The following is a 22,034-nucleotide window of genomic DNA, read 5'->3' on the forward strand; positions in this document are numbered from 1 at the left end:
TGGGTAGGGGGTTCCTCATGGTGAGGGCAGTGAGGGGGTTGGGGAATGCCCTGCCGGGGGATGGGGTAATGGCACATTCTGTTAGTGCCTATAAGAGGGGTTGGATGAGTTGTTGAACAAGCAGAATACCCAAGGCTATTGTGATACAGTTAGTACTGATGTTGGTATATAAGGATTATATATATGAATATACAGACAGGTTGGTATGAGTGTATATATATATAGGTGGAGGAAGGGTTGAACTTGAAGGACTTTGGTCTTACCAACTCAAATTAACTATGTAACTATGTTATACAAAATTTATATATGTCTTTACATGAGTCACATTTTCATTTTATAGTTGTGTAGAGAATCATGAAAGGCATTTCCCTTCCCTGCTGGGATCCAATGGGACCTACTGGGCCCCAGTTACTGTGACAGTGACAATATCCCCTGTAGCACTGTCACTGCTTATTGTACTTATAAACTCACCCAAGGGCTGGTAAAGTCATTCATTAACTTTGATAGAGAGAATAAACCAGAATTTTTGGACATAGAAAGTAAAATATCCTTAAGGGACAATCCCAACAAGGAAACACAGAGCCCATAGCGACTCCCTCACTGACCATGGCTGCACTGTGTGTCTCTCTGCTACTGGCTGCTCTCTGCATTGGCACAGGTAGGTCTGACTTCTAATATCCTTATTATTTACAGTAGGGGGTACATTATCCCTTATAATACATGAGTGATACTCAGAGTTCCCTGTATAACTCAGCCTGCAGCCTTGTGCCTTTATATGGGCACAGAACCCCTCAGTGACTGCTAATATCCTTATCATTTACAGTAGGGGGTACATTATCCCTTATAATACATGAGTGATACTCAGAGTTCCCTGTATAACTCAGCTTGCAGCCTTGTGCCTTTATATGGGCACAGAACCCCTCAGTGACTGCTAATATCCTTATCATTTACAGTAGGGGGTACATTATCCCTTATAATACATGAGTGATACTCAGAGTTCCCTGTATAACTCAGCCTGCAGCCTTGTGCCTTTATATGGGGGGCACAGAACCCCTCAGTGACTGCTAATATCCTTATCATTTACAGTAGGGGGTACATTATCCCTTATAATACATGAGTGATACTCAGAGTTCCCTGTATAACTCAGCCTGCAGCCTTGTGCCTTTATATGGGGGGCACAGAACCCCTCAGTGACTGCTAATATCCTTATCATTTACAGTAGGGGGTACATTATCTCTTATAATACATGAGTGATACTCAGAGTTCCCTGTATAACTCAGCCTGCAGCCTTGTGCCTTTATATGGGGGGCACAGAACCCCTCAGTGACTGCTAATATCCTTATCATTTACAGTAGGGGGTACATTATCCCTTATAATACATGAGTGATACTCAGAGTTCCCTGTATAACTCAGCCTGCAGCCTTGTGCCTTTATATGGGGGGCACAGAACCCCTCAGTGACTGCTAATATCCTTATCATTTACAGTAGGGGGTACATTATCCCTTATAATACATGAGTGATACTCAGAGTTCCCTGTATAACTCAGCCTGCAGCCTTGTGCCTTTATATGGGCACAGAACCCCTCAGTGACTGCTAATATCCTTATCATTTACAGTAGGGGGTACATTATCCCTTATAATACACGAGTGATACTCAGAGTTCCCTGTATAACTCAGCCTGCAGCCTTGTGCCTTTATATGGGGGGCACAGAACCCCTCAGTGACTGCTAATATCCTTATCATTTACAGTAGGGGGTACATTTCTGATACAACCGCACATTTATTTATTTATTATTCAGTCCCTGCAGCAGTGGAGCTGAGAATCTAAGGTCCACCACTTTTTGCCCGGGCTGTTCCGATCCAAACTGCCTGTTCTGATTTCCAACAGGGCTCTGGGCTGAGTGATGGGACAGTTCTGCCACGTGCCCACCCCAAAATATCACAGTCCTGCCCTAAAATGTCACCCACCCAAATGTCACCTCCCCTGCCCAGGTTTAGGCATTAAGATAGGTGGCAACTGTACCCATCAGTGTATCCTTGTATATCCTGGTGTGAATGTGTTATTATGAGAGGAGAATGGGGTGTCATCTTTGCTAAACTGGGGGGCAGTTATGTGCAGATTTACCAAAAGGCTTGTGGCTTTAAGCTGTTCTGTGTATATTAATGTGGGAATATTCTCCTTTATTTCTAGCTGCGCCCCTGCAGTGCCACACGTGTACAAGTGCCCCCACCAACGCCGACTGCCAGACCAAAACCACCTGCGGTGCAGCCGAAACCTTCTGTCAGACTGTTGTTAGTACTGCTTGTAAGTGCCCCGGGGGGGATGGGGGGGGCAGTTGGGCAGCGCTGGTATCAGGAGTGTATGTGACCCAATGGGCCCCCCAGGAATTGCAGAGCCAACTATAAATCAGCACCCAGGAAGCCATTAGACGCCATTGGGCCTCAGGGGCAGCTGTCATGTTGCATAAGAGCTGTAATATTGAGAGATAATAGGGCCGATTCACTTATGGCGTCTACATTTTCCATGACTTAATGCACGATTCCCTATAAGCATACTTGTGGCAATTCACGCGCGATGCTGCATGCGATATTTTAGCCGCGAAGACTCAACGCACGTTACATAACGTGTGCGCTACTTTTTGCATGTGCGCTAATTAATGCACACGCGGTATTTTCGTATGCGTGCTAAATAACGCACAAGCACGGCGGTAAATACCGCATGTGCGCTAATTGATGCACGTGCGGTACTTTTTGCGCGCGCGCTAATTGCGCTGGGAGAGCACAGAAGTGCTAGTGAGAAGTAGTGGTGGGCAGCTATGGACAGCAAGAAAAAAGTGGCCAGGAAGAGGGAGCACCCTCATCATACACCTGTGGTGTCACCCAGCTCCGCCAGTGGCACAGAGGGGCCCCTTTATCTTGGCAGCCCTGATTTGTCCGAGGGCACAGACAGGGAATACCAACCCGAGGAGCCAAGTGAGAGTGAGGAGCTCCCCCCCCTCATCTGGCAAAATGAAGAGACAGCAACAGGAGGGCAGTGTAACCTGGTGGTCTAGTGGGGCGGCGGGGATGCCCACCGTCATCATCTAGGTGCACGCGCGTACCTCGCTCTGCCTCTTATGCACATGCGTGCTCTTGATACACGCGCATACACACTCACGTTTGTCGCCGGCGCGCGCGCCACATCATTTTTGGCGCGAAATTCAAATATTTAAAGCACTCACTGTATTGTACTCGTAGGTAGGTTTTCCTTTGGTTACTTCCTGGGTGCGATTATCTGCTGTTCTGCCGTGTTCCTGACCTTGCCTGTACCTGACCTCTCTTGCTTGCTGCCTGTATTGACCTTTGCCTGTTCTTGACCTTTCTTGTCTGCTGCCTGAACTGACCTCTGCCTGCCTGACTATTCTCTCGGATTCTGCCTGACCATCGCTGACTCCGACCCGTCCTGACCACTCCGAGGTGTTCCCCATCTGCCTGTCATACGATTGGTTCCCTTGCCTGCTCAGAACTCTCTCTTTGGGTCACTCACATCCGACTAGCGAAGGGCTCCTCCTGACGTGAAAGGCGGCTGTTATAGGCGGAAGCGCGAGCCGAGACCGGACCCTTAGAGCCTGTTCTGAGGCCTTAGTGGAGAGCCTTGTGCCTGTGTACCACAAGGTCATCGGAAAATATGCCGCTAAGACACCTACTGCTGTCAAAAGTTAGCATAGGGGTCTGTCTCCGTATGTCCAACACTGCAAGAAGCGCTATCAGGATATAAAGAGGGTCCTGAAAAAAAAGCTGGCAGAGGCCTCCAGATACAGGTAAATATCTTACATTCATCTTTCTATTTAACACTCGCTCATCTGCTTTTCTACTCCGCCGGCTTTTCCTTTTGGCTTACTGACTTTCCTTCCTTATACTTACCGTATATACTCGAGTATAAGCCAATCCAAGTATGAGCCGAGGTACCTAATTTTACCTAAGAAAAACTGGAAAAACTTATTGACTCGAGTATAAGCCTAGGGTGGGAAATGCAGCCACTACTGCTAAATTTCAATAATCAAAATAAATACCAATACAATGACAGTAATTGAGGCATCAGTGGGGTATATGTTTTTCAATATTTATTTCAAAGAAAAACAGTAAACTAGCTCTGTAAGCGGAGAAGAAGGTCAACAAAAACAATATGAGTACTACCCCATGCTCATTGCACATTGGCAAACTGGCAGCAGGCCCGGTCCCAGAGGAGATGTAAGGGGGAATAAGTATTGCTAGTGGGAGCCTAGGCCAGGGCACTGGAGGGTCTGGTTGCGGGGGGCCTAATTTGCACACAAAGGAGAGAGGGTGCTAGCCTGGAGGGACCCATGGCACCCAACTCGAGTATAAGCCGAGGGTGACTTTTTCAGCACATTTTGGGTGCTTTACTTGTATGTAATGTATGTATGGCATGCCTATTATTATGTGCGCAACTTATGCCCTAAAAGCTGTGTAGTACAACATCAAATTAGGCCAGTAAATTGGGGGGGCATTTAAGAAATATTTTTCCAAATACTTAGGGGTCCATTTGCTAAAGTGGCTTAAATTAAGTGGGAGATTTTAGACACAGAATAAATGGCAAATATGTTATGGGCACTTTATTAAACGGGGACAAATATAATATTGCAATTATTCTGGCAACAAAACATTGGATTGGCAGTTATCCCACTCGCCAGAAAATACGCTACGTACTAATTAGCGCAAGTTTTACTATTCAGCAAAATGGGCTAAAGGCAAAATTGTTGGCAGAATATTTGCAAACATGTAACCCATATAGCATATTGATGTGTTACTGATAAATGTAAGAGTGTAGGGGAAACTACATGAAAGTATAGAATACCATATCAAGGAAGGAAAAATAAAACCAGTTCAAAAGTACAAAAATAAAACAACTTTTATTCCAGCAATAAAATTTTTACTATAAAACTGTAAAAGTCTAAAAACTTAGGCCTTGCTGCCCATAAACTTTCTGTTCCACTCTGGCCAACTGGGCCTTCATGGAGGCAATGTCCTCCTGTATGGACCGAAAAGTGAGGTCAATCTGGGAAGGTGATGTTTGGGCCCCCACATCTTCGGTCTGAGGACTTGCCTCTTCCCAGTCTTCGGGCAGGGGAGCAAATTTGGCCTGGGGAGAGTCCGGGGCCTGGGGAGAGAACTCCAGAGGCTCCAGAGGAGAATCGTCCAGGGCCTGTGGAGTGTCCGGGGCCTGGGGAGTGACCGGGGCCTGGGGAGTGACTGGGGCCTGGGGAGTGTCTGGGGCCTGGGGAGTGACCGGGGCCTGGGGAGTGATTGAGGCCTGGGGAGTGTCTGGGGCCTGGGGAGTGTCTGGGGCCTGGGGAGTGTCTGGGGCCTATGGAGTGTCCGGGGCCTGGGCAGTGTCCGGGGCAGATGTAGCCTCAGGGGCCTCGTGGGCCAATGTAGCCTCGTGGGCCAATGGAGCCTCGTGGGCCAATGGAGCCTCGTGGGCCAATGGAGCCTCAGGGGCCGCTCTAGCCTCGTGGGGCCTCTAGAGTCTGGGGGGCCTGGGGTTGGGCCTCTGGAGGGAGAAGAGGCGCTACATCCAGCTGAAGTTCTGTGAGATAGTACTGCAAGATGTTATTTAAATATATTATACATATATATATACACACACCAAAAGGATTATTAGGGACACCATACTAATACAGTGTTTGACCCCCTTTTGCCTTCAGAACTGCCTTAATTCTAGTGGCATTGATTCAACAAGGTGCTGAAAGCATTCTTTAGAAATGTTGGCCCATATTGATAGGATAGCATCTTGCAGTTGATGGAGCTTGTGGGATGCACATCCCAAAAATGCTCTATTGGGTTGAGATCTGGTGACTGTGGGGGCCATTTTAGTACAGTGAACTCATTGTCATGTTCAAGAAACCAATTTGAAATGATTGGAGCTTTGTGACATGGTGCATTATCCTGCTGGGAGTGGCCATCAGAGGATGGGCACATGGTGGTCATAAAGGGATGGACATGGTCAGAAACAATGCTCAGGTAGGCCGTGGCATTTAAACAATGCCCAATTGGCACTAAGGGGCCTAAAGTGTGCCAAGAAAACATCCCCCACACCATTACACCACCACCAGCCTGCACAGGGGTAACAAGGCATGATGGATCCATGTTCTCATTCTGTTTACGCCAAATTCTGACTCCATTTGACCGTCTCAACAGAAATCGAGACTCATCAGACCAGGCAACATTTTTCCAGTCTACAACTGTCCCATTTTGGTGAGCTCGTGCAAATTGTAGCCTCTTTTTCCTATTTGTAGTGGAGATGAGTGGTACCCGGTGGGGTCTTCTGCTGTTGTAGCCCATCCGCCTCAAGGTTGCGCGTGTTGTGGCTTCACAAATGCTTTGCTGCTACCTCGGTTATAACGAGTGGTTATTTCAGTCAAAGTTGCTCTTCTATCAGCTTGAACCAGTCGGCCCATTCCCCTCTGACCTCTAGCATCAACAAGGCATTTTCGCCCACAGGACTGCCCCATACTGGATGTTTTTCCCTTTTCACACCATTCTTTGTAAACCCTAGAAATGGTTGTGCGTGAAAATCCCAGTAACTGAGCAGATTGTGAAATACTCAGACCCGTCTGGCACCAACACCCATGCCACGCTCACAATTGCTTCAATCACCTTTCTTTCCCATTCTGACATTCAGTTTGGAGTTCAGGAGATTGTCTTGACCAGGACCCCACCCCTAAATGCATTGAAGCAACTGCCATGTGATTGGTTGATTAGATAATTGCATTAATGAGAAATAATAATCGTTTTGGTGAGTGTATATACATTCATACACAGAGGACCACCATCATAAATAACGGGGCCCCTCACAACAAAATTTTTTTATTTTAAATTACTTTCAAAATCTTTTAATTAACGTATTCTTTAAAACCCTAATAAAGTACAATAATTACCTTCCGCTATTTCAGCTATTAAATCTTGACTCCTGCGCTTCATATCCGACCATATCCGCTGGAGAAGTCGGAGGTCTATTTGGAGGGCAAACCCATTTTCAAACTTCCACATCAGCCTGCGCAGGATTGGCCTCTTCCTTCCATGGACCCCTATGGGCCCCAGCGGCTGCCTGTCATACCCTGAGCGCAGGAGGCAGATGTAGCGCCTCTCCTCCGGTCGGAGCTCCGATACCCCAGGCATGTTGGCTCTCTGTGTCACTGCAGGCTCTGAGACAAAATGGCTGCAAGCTGCGCCTGTCACGAGATTCCAACGGCGTCACGTCGCGACCGAATAGTCGCCAAAATATAACTTGTAATGTACCATATTTTTCGCCCTATAAGACGCTCCGGAATATAAGACGCACCCAATTTTAAAGGAGTAAAATCTAGAAAAAAAAGATTCTGAACCAAATACTGTAGTAAAATATTTTATATCAACTGTATAAAGTTAATTGTCTCTGGGCTCGCACATAATGTGGCTTCCCCTAGGGCCCCCCCTAAGCATCCTTCAGCTTATCCCAGGGCCCCCCCAAGTATCCTTCAGCTTCCCCCAGCCCCCCCAAGTATCCTTCAGCTTCCCCCAGGCCCCCCCCCCCCCAAGTATCCTTCAGTGTCCCTCCAGGGCCCCCCCAAGTATCCTTCAGCTTCCCCCAGGGCCCCCCCAAGTATCCTTCAGCTTCCCCCAGGCCCCCCCAAGCATCCTTCAGCTTCCCCCAGGCCCCCCCAAGTATCCTTCAGCTTCCCCCAGGGCCCCCCCAAGTATCCTTCAGCTTCCCCCAGGGCCCCCCCAAGTATCCTTCAGCTTCCCCCAGGGCCCCCCAAGTATCCTTCAGCTTCCCCCAGGCCCCCCCCCCAAGTATCCTTCAGTGTCCCTCCAGGGCCCCCCCAAGTATCCTTCAGCTTCCCCCAGGGCCCCCCCAAGTATCCTTCAGCTTCCCCCAGGCCCCCCCAAGCATCCTTCAGCTTCCCCCAGGCCCCCCCAAGTATCCTTCAGCTTCCCCCAGGGCCCCCCCAAGTATCCTTCAGCTTCCCCCAGGGCCCCCCCAAGTATCCTTCAGCTTCCCCCAGGGCCTCCCCCCCCCCAAGTATCCTTCAGCATCCCCCAGGGCCTCCAAGCATCCTCCAGCTCCTCCACGGCACCCCCCGCATTCTTCAGCTTCCCCCAGGGCCCCCAAGCACCTCCCATTTCCCCCCTAACCTCCCCCCACCGGCCTCCGGCTCCCGTGATGTCTTCCTCTCTGTGGGTGTGATGTCAGTACGCACGGGCGCAACCTTATAAAAGCGAGGATGCGGCAGAGAGCCGCGGCACAGAGAGGAAGACAGTTCGCCGTATAAAAATTTTTCCCCTCCAGTTTTGGGGAAGAAAAAGTGCGTCTTATACGGCAAAAAATACGGTATTTGTGCGAATATTCGCCTCTATAATCAAGAAGAGAGAGAGAGAGCGCGCTCAACGAGCGAACCTCAATCAGATTTCTCAGACAAAAATGAAACAAATAAAATAAACAAAATAAATAACTAACTACTGTGCAGGAATAAATAAATAGAATGGGTTATTTATATACCAAATGGTCAAATGAGACTCGGGTGGTCAAACCCCGAGCCCACCGCTTAAGGTTCAGAAAGTTAATCACTCGAGTAGTTCAAAATCAGAGAAATCGACATGCTCACCAAAGTCCGGCAGTGGTCCGGGTGCCCCCAACCCGCAGCTGAAGGGAAATAACTCCAAAGCTGAAAGAAGGACATCGAGCCTCTATAGTAGCGAACACTGCAAAGTCCATATTTTATTGCCAAAAAGCTCATTAACTGTACTTTTCTATAATTACTGCCTGCCCCAAGTAGGGGTTAATTTTCGCACAGACTAATGCGATATTTAGCGCGTCTTAGTGTTTGTGAATCATGCGTTAGTATTATTTCTGCGCGTTAATGAACACATGCGGTAACAAAAAGTTTAACGCATGCGATATGCGACTTAATGCACGTGGTAATACTGTAGTCAATCGCGCGTTCATTTTAACGTCAAATTTAATGCAAAAAAGCGTGCGATAAAACTTATCGACCTTTAGTGAATGAGCCCTAATGTTTATTGTGAGGCAAGAAGCTGGTACAGTGCCAGTGAGTGTGGGAGTGCGTGTAGGGTAAGGCAAGAAGCTGGTACAGTGCCAGTGAGTGCGGGAGTGTGTGTAGGGTAAGGCAAGAAGCTGGTACAGTGCCAGTGAGTGCGGGAGTGCGTGTAGGGTAAGGCAAGAAGCTGGTACAGTGCCAGTGAGTGTGGGAGTGTGTGTAGGGTAAGGCAAGAAGCTGGTACAGTGCCAGTGAGTGCAGGAGTGTGTGTATGGTAAGGCAAGAAGCTGGTACAGTGCCAGTGAGTGCGGGAGTGTGTGTATGGTAAGGCAAGAAGCTGGTACAGTGCCAGTGAGTGCGGGAGTGCGTGTAGGGTAAGGCAAGAAGCTGATACAGTGCCAGTGAGTGCGGGAGTGTGTGTAGGGTAAGGCAAGAAGCTGATACAGTGCCAGTGAGTGCGGGAGTGCGTGTAGGGTAAGGCAAGAAGCTGGTACAGTGCCAGTGAGTGCGGGAGTGTGTGTAGGGTAAGGCAAGAAGCTGGTACAGTGCCAGTGAGTGCGGGAGTGCGTGTAGGGTAAGGCAAGAAGCTGGTACAGTGCCAGTGAGTGCGGGAGTGTGTGTAGGGTAAGGCAAGAAGCTGGTACAGTGCCAGTGAGTGCGGGAGTGCGTGTAGGGTAAGGCAAGAAGCTGATACAGTGCCAGTGAGTGCGGGAGTGCGTGTAGGGTAAGGCAAGAAGCTGGTACAGTGCCAGTGAGTGCGGGAGTGTGTGTAGGGTAAGGCAAGAAGCTGGTACAGTGCCAGTGAGTGCGGGAGTGCGTGTAGGGTAAGGCAAGAAGCTGGTACAGTGCCAGTGAGTGCGGGAGTGTGTGTAGGGTAAGGCAAGAAGCTGGTACAGTGCCAGTGAGTGCGGGAGTGTGTAGGGTAAGGCAAGAAGCTGGTACAGTGCCAGTGAGTGCGGGAGTGCGTGTAGGGTAAGGCAAGAAGCTGGTACAGTGCCAGTGAGTGCGGGAGTGCGTGTAGGGTAAGGCAAGAAGCTGGTACAGTGCCAGTGAGTGTGGGAGTGCGTGTAGGGTAAGGCAAAAAGCTGGTACAGTGCCAGTGAGTGCGGGAGTGCGTGTAGGGTAAGGCAAGAAGCTGGTACAGTGCCAGTGAGTGCGGGAGTGTGTGTATGGTAAGGCAAGAAGCTGGTACAGTGCCAGTGAGTGCGGGAGTGTGTGTAGGGTAAGGCAAGAAGCTGGTACAGTGCCAGTGAGTGTGGGAGTGTGTGTAGGGTAAGGCAAGAAGCTGGTACAGTGCCAGTGAGTGTGGGAGTGTGTGTAGGGTAAGGCAAGAAGCTGGTACAGTGCCAGTGAGTGCGGGAGTGTGTGTAGGGTAAGGCAAGAAGCTGGTACAGTGCCAGTGAGTGCGGGAGTGCGTGTATGGTAAGGCAAGAAGGAGTCAGGGGGGGGCATTTGCTGATGAGGCAGAAACTAACCCTGATTTCTCTGTCATTGCACAGCGGGTAAACCAGTCATTAGTAAATCCTGCGCCCCCAGCTGCACCCCAGGAAGCACCAGTATTGCCGGGGGCACCAGAACCGTTTCCTGCTGCCAAACTGACCTGTGCAACTTCAACTGGCCCCCAGGTAACTCTGTCTGTAATATAGAACAGAATTATTACTGACATGTAACAGCCCCCAGTGGGTGCAGGCCTTGCCTTACTCACGTACGGTTTCATTAACTGGAAATCATATATATGTAACCCTTTCCTGGCTGTATACTTGTATAACAGAAGATTTGCTCCCCTTGCAGATAAAAGGTACTGGGAACTGGGATTTTAGCGCAAACATGTTGAGTTAAACCCTTTCCTTTTCTCCTTGTCACTAGGCGGGATGAATGTTACATAGTAACATAGTAAGTTGGGTTGAAAAAAGACACACGTCCATCCCGTTCAACCATAATGCCTATATATTACCTGCCTAACTGCCAGTTGATCCAGAGGATGTATCTAGTTGGTATTTACATATCCCGTATTATTGGCCCAAGGCTAGACCCCGCCCTCCCACACTTTAATATAGTTATAGGGAAGGGGGGTGTTGGGTTCACAGTGGAGTTGTGCAGGTAATGCTTAACAACTTGTTTATTAGAGCTCCAACATGGCAAACTATATACAGACATTTCAAGTAGGAAGTGTATCTAACCATAGAGAGCAAGCAGAAAGTCAGGCTAGATAACACATTGTAGCTGAGCTAACATTTAGGCATGCAGCTCCCTCTAGTGGTACACAACAGGGTGGATCTTTCTTTTAGGGTTACATCAGCTGTTCTGTGTGGCTGCTCCTTGAAGCTTGGGATCAGGGGCGGGCCAAGCCGACAGGGCGCCCTAGGCAACCCGGTCGGCCAACTCCGCCCACCTCCAAATGGCACATGCGCGCCAAAGCACAGGAGGCGGTGGGGGGGGCGGTTCGATTAGATTGGTCATTGTCTCCACCGCTAATGACAAGCGCCGGAGGCAATGACAAAGTAGCACTAGGGGTAGGCAGGGAGGTACCCCCCAACCGTTGCGCCCTAGGCAGCTGCCTCTTCTGCCTACCCCTAGTTCTGGCCCTGCCTGGGATCCACACAGAAGGTTAGGCCCCGAGGGGACAAGTTCCGCTTAGTGAAGTCGGGGTCAGGGCCCGTCAGAGAGGTAAAGAAAGATCAGGTTCGATCAATTCATAGCAAGAAAGTGAGTCAGACGGTTTGTACTGAGAGCAGCTTTATGCTCCACCCAGGAGAGGAGAGTAAAGGAGTCACCTACAGGCTTACTTGCCTTAGCTTAGGGGCACAGAAGTGCCAGGGACCAGGCCAGCAATTAACCCTGCCCGACCTCTTTATGAGAAGGGATAAACCAGTGGACACCATACTTCGTTGCTTTAAGGGGACATGTATCATACATTTTTACCAAGTAAGTGCTTTTATTTTAATACCTTTGGGTTCAAATAAGTCCATAACTGCTTGAAAACTGCTCTACCCAGAGCTTATGCCAGAGGCCCTGATAGACTTCAGTAACAGAGCTGCAGCTACTTCAAGTGCATAGGGCGGGGCTTTGTGATGTCACAGGCAGTCTGTTCCTGCTCTGCTGGCTCCTCCCCCGCAGCAGCACAAGCAGAGAGACACAGAGGGAGGGAGGGGTTTTCCCTGCTACTGTTGAGTAAAGCCTGTCAGTCAGTGCTGTGACCACTTCCTGTGGGAGACTGAAGGACACGCCCATCTTTCATTTTGCTCTGGCTTCTGAGTTGAGAGGTTGTCTCCGCAGCGCTTATATAATGACAGTTTCAGGAGGTAAAATGCTTTCAAAACCTCTTTTTTTCTGCATCATTTCACATTTTGAGGGAGGGTGAATGTTATAACTGAATATGAACTTTATATAAAATGTCTCCTTTAATCTGCATTATCAGTTTTATTGCTGAATCCTGTTATACCTAAGTGGGTATATCATGCCCCAAAATACATTCACAATACCCCCCCGGCCCCCCAGCTCCCGTCTCTATACCCCCGTCTCCCGTCTCTATTCCCCCGGCTCCCGTCTCCATTCCCCCAGCTCCCGTCTCTATTCCCCCAGCCCCCGTCTCTATACCCCCATCTCCCGTCTCTATTCCCCCAGCTCCCGTCTCTATTCCCCCGGCTCCCGTCTCTATACCCCCGGCTCCCGTCTCTATTCCCCCGGCTCCCGTCTCTATTCCCCCGGCTCCCGTCTCCATTCCCCCGGCCCCCGTCTCTATACCCCCATCTCCCGTCTCTATTCCCCCAACTCCCGTCTCTATTCCCCCGGCTCCCGTCTCTATACCCCCGGCTCCCGTCTCTATTCCCCCGGCTCCCGTCTCTATTCCCCCAGCTCCCGTCTCTATTCCCCCGGCTCCCGTCTCTATTCCCCCAGCTCACGTCTCTATTCCCCCGGCTCCCGTCTCTATACCCCCGGCTCCCGTCTCTATTCCCCCGGCTCCCGTCTCTATTCCCCCAGCTCCCGTCTCTATTCCCCCAGCTCCCATCTCTATTCCCCCAACCCCCAACTAACAGGATAGGAACCCCTGGACATATTTGCTGAGCTGGGGGGCAGTTATGTGCAAATTTACCAAAAAGTTTGTGGCTTTAAGCTGTTCTGTGTATATTAATGTGGGAATATTCTGCTTTATTTGCAGTTGGGCCCCTGCAGTGCTATAAGTGTACTGGTGCTGCCACCAACGTCGACTGCCTGACCCCAACCATCTGCACTCCAGCCGATGTCTACTGTCAGACTGTTGTTAGTACTGCTTGTAAGTGTCCAAGAAATGCTGCAACTGCTTTTTTAGAAGTTACGGGGTCACTGGGCCCCCAAGGAATTGCAGAGCCAACTATAGATCAGCACCCAGGAAGCCATTAGAACATTTGGCTGTAGGGGCCCAGTAACTTGACTTTCAGCTTTAATGTAACCAGTCCCCCCCGGGTACAGGGCATGTAGCCAGACCCCCCAGCCCCCCCGGGTACAGGGCATGTAGCCGGACCCCCCAGCGGACACATTTTTTGTGCTGAATTTGCACCGGTGTGTGCGGGCCCCGAGGGGGGGTCTGGGTGGGATCGCACCCCCAGCAGTTCCGCCACTGACTGGGATCCAAGCGAATGGTTTGGGGATGATCAGTTTCCTTAAAATCCCTGAGCCAAACCCATTGCTGGGAAACCTGCAGGGAGGCCAATTCTAATATCCCATCAGCCCATATTTATTGTAATTAATCTAATTATTTGCTTATCAGCCTTCTTATGTGCCAATTTGGTCTGCAGCAAATGTCTGGCACCCAGTCACCCAGTACTAATGGGGCTGCAACCGCCGGGCAAGATAGGGGTGGGGGAGGGAGACAGCAGGGCAAGATAGGGGTGGGGGAGGGAGACAGCAGGGCAGGATAAGGGTGGGGGAGGGAGACAGTAGGGCAAGATAGGGGTGGGGGGGAGACAGCAGGGCAAGATAGGGGTGGGGGGGAGACAGCAGGGCAAGATAGGGGTGGGGGAGGGAGACAGCAGGGCAAGATAGGGGTGGGGGAGAGAGAGGCAGGGCAAGATAGGGGTGGGGGAGGGAGACAGCAGGGCAAGATAGGGGTGGGGGAGGGAGACAGCAGGGCAGGATAAGGGTGGGGGAGGGAGACAGTAGGGCAAGATAGGGGTGGGGGGGAGACAGCAGGGCAAGATAGGGGTGGGGAGGGAGACAGCAGGGCAAGATAGGGGTGGGGGGGAGACAGCAGGGCAAGATAGGGGTGGGGGAGGGAGACAGCAGGGCAAGATAGGGGTGGGGGAGAGAGAGGCAGGGCAAGATAGGGGTGGGGGAGGGAGACAGCAGGGCAAGATAGGGGTGGGGGAGGGAGACAGCAGGGCAGGATAGGGGTGGGGGAGGGAGACAGCAGGGCAGGATAAGGGTGGGGGAGGGAGACAGTAGGGCAAGATAGGGGTGGGGGGGAGACAGCAGGGCAAGATAGGGGTGGGGGAGGGAGACAGCAGGGCAAGATAGGGGTGGGGGAGGGAGACAGCAGGGCAAGATAGGGGTGGGGGAGGGAGACAGCAGGGCAAGATAGGGGTGGGGGGGAGACAGCAGGGCAAGAGAGAGACAGTAGTGCGGAAGTGTGTGTAGGGTAAGGCAAGAAGCTGGTACAGTGCCAGTGAGTGTGGGAGTGTGTGTAGGTAAGGCAAGAAGCTGGTACAGTGCCAGTGAGTGCGGGAGTGAGTGTAGGTAAGGCAAGAAGCTGGTACAGTGCCAGTGAGTGTGGGAGTGTGTGTAGGGTAAGGCAAGAAGCTGGTACAGTGCCAGTGAGTGCGGGAGTGCGTGTAGGGTAAGGCAAGAAGCTGGTACAGTGCCAGTGAGTGCGGGAGTGTGTGTAGGGTAAGGCAAGAAGCTGGTACAGTGCCAGTGAGTGCGGGAGTGAGTGTAGGTAAGGCAAGAAGCTGGTACAGTGCCAGTGAGTGCGGGAGTGAGTGTAGGTAAGGCAAGAAGCTGGTACAGTGCCAGTGAGTGCGGGAGTGAGTGTAGGTAAGGCAAGAAGCTGGTACAGTGCCAGTGAGTGCGGGAGTGCGTGTAGGGTAAGGCAAGAAGCTGGTACAGTGCCAGTGAGTGCGGGAGTGTGTGTAGGGTAAGGCAAGAAGCTGGTACAGTGCCAGTGAGTGCGGGAGTGTGTGTATGGTAAGGCAAGAAGCTGGTACAGTGCCAGTGAGTGCGGGAGTGAGTGTAGGTAAGGCAAGAAGCTGGTACAGTGCCAGTGAGTGCGGGAGTGAGTGTAGGTAAGGCAAGAAGCTGGTACAGTGCCAGTGAGTGCGGGAGTGTGTGTAGGGTAAGGCAAGAAGCTGGTACAGTGCCAGTGAGTGCGGGAGTGTGTGTATGGTAAGGCAAGAAGCTGGTACAGTGCCAGTGAGTGCGGGAGTGAGTGTAGGTAAGGCAAGAAGCTGGTACAGTGCCAGTGAGTGCGGGAGTGAGTGTAGGTAAGGCAAGAAGCTGGTACAGTGCCAGTGAGTGCGGGAGTGCGTGTAGGGTAAGGCAAGAAGCTGGTACAGTGCCAGTGAGTGCGGGAGTGTGTGTAGGGTAAGGCAAGAAGCTGGTACAGTGCCAGTGAGTGCGGGAGTGTGTGTATGGTAAGGCAAGAAGCTGGTACAGTGCCAGTGAGTGCGGGAGTGCGTGTAGGGTAAGGCAAGAAGCTGCTACAGTGCCAGTGAGTGCGGGAGTGCGTGTAGGGTAAGGCAAGAAGCTGGTACAGTGCCAGTGAGTGTGGGAGTGTGTGTATGGTAAGGCAAGAAGCTGGTACAGTGCCAGTGAGTGCGGGAGTGCATGTAGGGTAAGGCAAGAAGCTGGTACAGTGCCAGTGAGTGCGGGAGTGTGTGTATGGTAAGGCAAGAAGCTGGTACAGTGCCAGTGAGTGCGGGAGTGCGTGTAGGGTAAGGCAAGAAGCTGGTACAGTGCCAGTGAGTGCGGGAGTGCGTGTAGGGTAAGGCAAGAAGCTGGTACAGTGCCAGTGAGTGCGGGAGTGTGTGTAGGGTAAGGCAAGAAGCTGGTACAGTGCCAGTGAGTGTGGGAGTGTGTGTAGGGTAAGGCAAGAAGCTGGTACAGTGCCAGTGAGTGCGGGAGTGCGTGTAGGGTAAGGCAAGAAGCTGGTACAGTGCCAGTGAGTGCGGGAGTGTGTGTAGGGTAAGGCAAGAAGCTGGTACAGTGCCAGTGAGTGCGGGAGTGAGTGTAGGTAAGGCAAGAAGCTGGTACAGTGCCAGTGAGTGCGGGAGTGAGTGTAGGTAAGGCAAGAAGCTGGTACAGTGCCAGTGAGTGCGGGAGTGCGTGTAGGGTAAGGCAAGAAGCTGGTACAGTGCCAGTGAGTGCGGGAGTGTGTGTAGGGTAAGGCAAGAAGCTGGTACAGTGCCAGTGAGTGCGGGAGTGTGTGTATGGTAAGGCAAGAAGCTGGTACAGTGCCAGTGAGTGCAGGAGTGTGTGTATGGTAAGGCAAGAAGCTGGTACAGTGCCAGTGAGTGCGGGAGTGCGTGTAGGGTAAGGCAAGAAGCTGGTACAGTGCCAGTGAGTGCGGGAGTGCGTGTAGGGTAAGGCAAGAAGCTGCTACAGTGCCAGTGAGTGCGGGAGTGCGTGTAGGGTAAGGCAAGAAGCTGGTACAGTGCCAGTGAGTGTGGGAGTGTGTGTATGGTAAGGCAAGAAGCTGGTACAGTGCCAGTGAGTGCGGGAGTGCATGTAGGGTAAGGCAAGAAGCTGGTACAGTGCCAGTGAGTGCGGGAGTGCATGTAGGGTAAGGCAAGAAGCTGGTACAGTGCCAGTGAGTGCGGGAGTGCGTGTAGGGTAAGGCAAGAAGCTGGTACAGTGCCAGTGAGTGCGGGAGTGTGTGTAGGGTAAGGCAAGAAGCTGGTACAGTGCCAGTGAGTGCGGGAGTGCGTGTAGGGTAAGGCAAGAAGCTGGTACAGTGCCAGTGAGTGCGGGAGTGTGTGTAGGGTAAGGCAAGAAGCTGGTACAGTGCCAGTGAGTGCGGGAGTGTGTGTATGGTAAGGCAAGAAGCTGGTACAGTGCCAGTGAGTGTGGGAGTGTGTGTAGGGTAAGGCAAGAAGCTGGTACAGTGCCAGTGAGTGCGGGAGTGCGTGTAGGGTAAGGCAAGAAGCTGGTACAGTGCCAGTGAGTGCGGGAGTGTGTGTAGGGTAAGGCAAGAAGCTGGTACAGTGCCAGTGAGTGCGGGAGTGTGTGTATGGTAAGGCAAGAAGCTGGTACAGTGCCAGTGAGTGCGGGAGTGCGTGTAGGGTAAGGCAAGAAGCTGGTACAGTGCCAGTGAGTGCGGGAGTGAGTGTAGGGTAAGGCAAGAAGCTGGTACAGTGCCAGTGAGTGCGGGAGTGAGTGTAGGGTAAGGCAAGAAGCTGGTACAGTGCCAGTGAGTGCGGGAGTGCGTGTAGGGTAAGGCAAGAAGCTGGTACAGTGCCAGTGAGTGCGGGAGTGCATGTAGGGTAAGGCAAGAAGCTGGTACAGTGCCAGTGAGTGCGGGAGTGTGTGTAGGGTAAGGCAAGAAGCTGATACAGTGCCAGTGAGTGCGGGAGTGCGTGTAGGGTAAGGCAAGAAGCTGGTACAGTGCCAGTGAGTGCGGGAGTGTGTGTAGGGTAAGGCAAGAAGCTGGTACAGTGCCAGTGAGTGTGGGAGTGTGTGTAGGGTAAGGCAAGAAGCTGGTACAGTGCCAGTGAGTGTGGGAGTGTGTGTATGGTAAGGCAAGAAGCTGGTACAGTGCCAGTGAGTGCGGGAGTGTGTGTAGGGTAAGGCAAGAAGCTGGTACAGTGCCAGTGAGTGCGGGAGTGCATGTAGGGTAAGGCAAGAAGCTGGTACAGTGCCAGTGAGTGCGGGAGTGTGTGTAGGGTAAGGCAAGAAGCTGGTACAGTGCCAGTGAGTGCGGGAGTGCGTGTAGGGTAAGGCAAGAAGCTGGTACAGTGCCAGTGAGTGCGGGAGTGCATGTAGGGTAAGGCAAGAAGCTGGTACAGTGCCAGTGAGTGCGGGAGTGTGTGTAGGGTAAGGCAAGAAGCTGGTACAGTGCCAGTGAGTGCGGGAGTGCGTGTAGGGTAAGGCAAGAAGCTGGTACAGTGCCAGTGAGTGCGGGAGTGTGTGTAGGGTAAGGCAAGAAGCTGGTACAGTGCCAGTGAGTGCGGGAGTGCATGTAGGGTAAGGCAAGAAGCTGGTACAGTGCCAGTGAGTGCGGGAGTGTGTGTAGGGTAAGGCAAGAAGCTGGTACAGTGCCAGTGAGTGCGGGAGTGCGTGTAGGGTAAGGCAAGAAGCTGGTACAGTGCCAGTGAGTGCGGGAGTGAGTGTAGGGTAAGGCAAGAAGCTGGTACAGTGCCAGTGAGTGCGGGAGTGTGTGTAGGGTAAGGCAAGAAGCTGGTACAGTGCCAGTGAGTGCGGGAGTGCATGTAGGGTAAGGCAAGAAGCTGGTACAGTGCCAGTGAGTGCGGGAGTGTGTGTAGGGTAAGGCAAGAAGCTGATACAGTGCCAGTGAGTGCGGGAGTGCGTGTAGGGTAAGGCAAGAAGCTGGTACAGTGCCAGTGAGTGCGGGAGTGTGTGTAGGGTAAGGCAAGAAGCTGGTACAGTGCCAGTGAGTGCGGGAGTGTGTGTAGGGTAAGGCAAGAAGCTGGTACAGTGCCAGTGAGTGCGGGAGTGCGTGTAGGGTAAGGCAAGAAGCTGGTACAGTGCCAGTGAGTGTGGGAGTGTGTGTATGGTAAGGCAAAAAGCTGGTACAGTGCCAGTGAGTGCGGGAGTGTGTGTAGGGTAAGGCAAGAAGCTGGTACAGTGCCAGTGAGTGCGGGAGTGTGTGTAGGGTAAGGCAAGAAGCTGGTACAGTGCCAGTGAGTGCGGGAGTGCGTGTATGGTAAGGCAAGAAGGTGTCGGGGGGATTTGCTGATGAGGCACAAACTAACACTGATATCTCTGTCATTGTACAGCGCGTGTCACATCCATCACTAAATACTGCACCCACGACTGCATCCCAGGAGGGGGCAGTATTACCGGGGTCACCAGTAACATTTCCTGCTGCAGCACCGACCTGTGCAACATCAGCGGCGCCACTGGGGTAAAATACAGTTACCCTGCGCTGGGGCTGTCCCTCGGGTTCCTTTTAGTCCTGCTGAGAGGCTCCGCCCTGTGATGCCCCCCCGGCTGTGGGCAGATATGAGCATTATTGCCCTGTGTATCAAACTGATATTAATAAACAATAGAGAGTAAAAACTGTGACAGTTTTGTTTCCTGATCTACAGTCTGAGGGCAGCACAATATGTGGGAGTTTAGCATTGGGTGTACAAGAATGAATGAGAATAAAGGGGAAGGTAAAGTAAAAGAAAATATATGACAGGAGGGAGGAGCACAGAAGGCAGAACACTATAAATATGTAAAGTTCAGAATGAGGAAATGCAAGAACAACTACCGTATATACTCGAGTATAAGCCGATCCCAATATAAGCCGAGGTACCTAATTTTACCTAAGAAAACTGGAAAAACTTATTGACTTGAGTATAAGCCTAGTGTGGAAAATGCAGCAGCTACTGCTAAGTTTTAACAATTACATTAAATTGAGGTATATTGGGGTATATGTTTTTCAATATTTATTTCAAAGAAAAACAGTAAACTAGCTCTGTAAGCGGAGAAGAGGGTCAACAAAAACAATATGAGTACTACCCCACGCTCATTGCACATTGGCACACTGGCAGCAGACCCAGCCCCGGAGAAGATGTAAGGGGAAATACGTATTGCTAGTGGGAGCCTAGGCCAGGGCTCTGGAGGGTCTGGTTGCGGGGGGCCTAATTTGCACACAAAGGAGAGAGGGTGCTAGTCTAGAGGGACCCATGGCACCCGACTTGAGTATAAGCCAAGGGTGACTTTTTCAGCACATTTTGGGTGCTGAAAAACTAGGCTTATACTTGAGTATATACAGTATATTAATTCACTGGTAACCTTAGGATTCACTGCCACCTAGTGGCCAAACTGATTATGTTTTGACTGTTAACACCAACAATTTACATTTCACCTCCTTACAAATAGACATAATAAATCATTTGGGGATCAGGAGGGAAAGGAAAGGGATAATGTGGGGAGCAGGAGAGAAAGACATAAGGAATAATGGGGGGAGCAGGAGGGAAAGCCATAAGGAATAATGGGGGGAGTAGGAGGGAAAGACATAAGGAATAGTGGGGGAGCAGGAGGGAAAGACATAAGGAATAGTGGGGGGGGCAGGAGAGAAAGACATAAGGGATTATGGTGGGTGCAGGAAAGAAAGACATAAGAAATAGTGGGGGGAGCAGGAGAGAAAGACAAAGAATAATGGGGGAAGTAGGAGAGAAAGACATAAGGAATAATGGGGGGAGAAGGAGGGAAAGACATAAGGAATAGGGGGAGCAGGAGGGAAAGACATAAGGAATAGTGGGGGGAGCAGGAGGGAAAGACATAAGGAATAATGGGGGAGCAGGAGAGAAAGACGTAAGGAATAGTGGGGGGGGCAGGAGAGAAAGACATAAGGGATTATGGTGGGCGCAGGAAAGAAAGACATAAGAAATAGTGGGGGGAGCAGGAGAGAAAGACAAAGAATAATGGGGGAAGTAGGAGAGAAAGACATAAGGAATAATGGGGGAAGCAGGAGAGAAAGACATAAGGAATAATGGGGGGAGTAGGAAGGAAAGACATAAGGAATAGTGGGGAGAGCAGGAAGGAAAGACATAAGGAATAGTGGGGGGAGCAGGAAGGAAAGCCATAAGGAATAATGGGGGGAGCAGGAGCAAAAGACATAAGGAATAATGGGGGGGAGCAGGAGAGAAAGACATAAGGAATAATGGGGGAGTAGGAGGGAAAGACATAAGGAATAGTGGGAGGAGCAGGAGGGAAAGACATAAGGGATTATAGGGGGAGCAGGAGAGAAAGACATAAGGAATAATGGGGGGAGCAGGAGAGAAAGACATAAGGAATAGTGGGGGGAGTAGGAAAGAAAGACATAAGGAATAATGGGGGAAGCAGGAGAGAAAGACATAAGGAATAATGGGGGGAGTAGGAAGGAAAGACATAAGGAATAGTGGGGGGAGCAGGAAGGAAAGAAATAAGGAATAGTGGGGGGAGCAGGAAGGAAAGCCATAAGGAATAATGGGGGGAGCAGGAGGAAAAGACATAAGGAATAATGGGGGGGAGCAGGAGAGAAAGACATAAGGAATAATGGGGGGAGTAGGAGGGAAAGACATAAGGAATAGTGGGAGGAGCAGGAGGGAAAGACATAAGGGATTATAGGGGGAGCAGGAGAGAAAGACATAAGGAATAATGGGGGAGCAGGAGAGAAAGACATAAGGAATAATGGGGGGAGCAGGAGAGAAAGACATAAGGAATAGTGGGGGGAGTAGGAGAGAAAGACATAAGGATTAATGGGGGGAGTAGGAGGGAAAGACATAATGTATTATGGTGGGGAGTAGGAAGGAAAGCCATAAGGAATAATGGGGGGAGTAGGAGGGAAAGACATAAGGAATAATGGGGGGAGCAGGAGGGAAAGACAAGAAATAATGGGGGCAGCAGGAGGGAAAGACATAAGGAATAATGGGGGGAGCAGGAGGGAAAGACATAAGGGATTATAGGGGGAGCAGGAGAGAAAGACATAAGGAATAATGGGGGGAGCAGGAGAGAAAGACATAAGGAATAGTGGGGGGAGTAGGAAAGAAAGACATAAGGAATAATGGGGGAAGCAGGAGAGAAAGACATAAGGAATAATGGGGGGAGTAGGAAGGAAAGACATAAGGAATAGTGGGGGGAGCAGGAAGGAAAGAAATAAGGAATAGTGGGGGGAGCAGGAAGGAAAGCCATAAGGAATAATGGGGGGAGCAGGAGGAAAAGACATAAGGAATAATGGGGGGGAGCAGGAGAGAAAGACATAAGGAATAATGGGGGGAGTAGGAGGGAAAGACATAAGGAATAGTGGGAGGAGCAGGAGGGAAAGACATAAGGGATTATAGGGGGAGCAGGAGAGAAAGACATAAGGAATAATGGG

The 22,034-nt window shown here is 51.0% G+C and overlaps 1 protein-coding gene across 1 annotated transcript; it reads left to right on the top strand.

Moving 5' to 3' along the window:
* The first annotated feature begins 554 nt into the window (after positions 1–554).
* Positions 555–19,250, top strand: LOC116411567 (ly6/PLAUR domain-containing protein 2-like). The gene is made up of 5 exons (XM_031904043.1): positions 555–658; positions 2,191–2,304; positions 10,537–10,662; positions 13,197–13,310; positions 18,964–19,250. Exons 1-5 carry the CDS (start codon positions 607–609, stop codon positions 19,164–19,166), a joined length of 609 nt encoding a protein of 202 aa, XP_031759903.1. The 5' UTR covers positions 555–606; the 3' UTR covers positions 19,167–19,250.
* Positions 19,251–22,034: the final 2,784 nt, after the last annotated feature.

Source organism: Xenopus tropicalis, chromosome 6 (genome assembly GCF_000004195.4).
Source record: "Xenopus tropicalis strain Nigerian chromosome 6, UCB_Xtro_10.0, whole genome shotgun sequence".
In the NCBI taxonomy this organism is placed as follows: domain Eukaryota; kingdom Metazoa; phylum Chordata; class Amphibia; order Anura; family Pipidae; genus Xenopus; species Xenopus tropicalis.

Excerpts from the sequence above, each read along its gene's own strand:
- LOC116411567 (XM_031904043.1), top strand. The coding sequence starts at position 607 with ATGGCTGCACTGTGTGTCTCTCTGCTACTGGCTGCTCTCTGCATTGGC. Across the intron at positions 2,305-10,536 it reads GACTGTTGTTAGTACTGCTT|CGGGTAAACCAGTCATTAGT; the intron begins GTAAGTGCCCCG and ends GTCATTGCACAG. Across the intron at positions 10,663-13,196 it reads CAACTTCAACTGGCCCCCAG|TTGGGCCCCTGCAGTGCTAT; the intron begins GTAACTCTGTCT and ends CTTTATTTGCAG.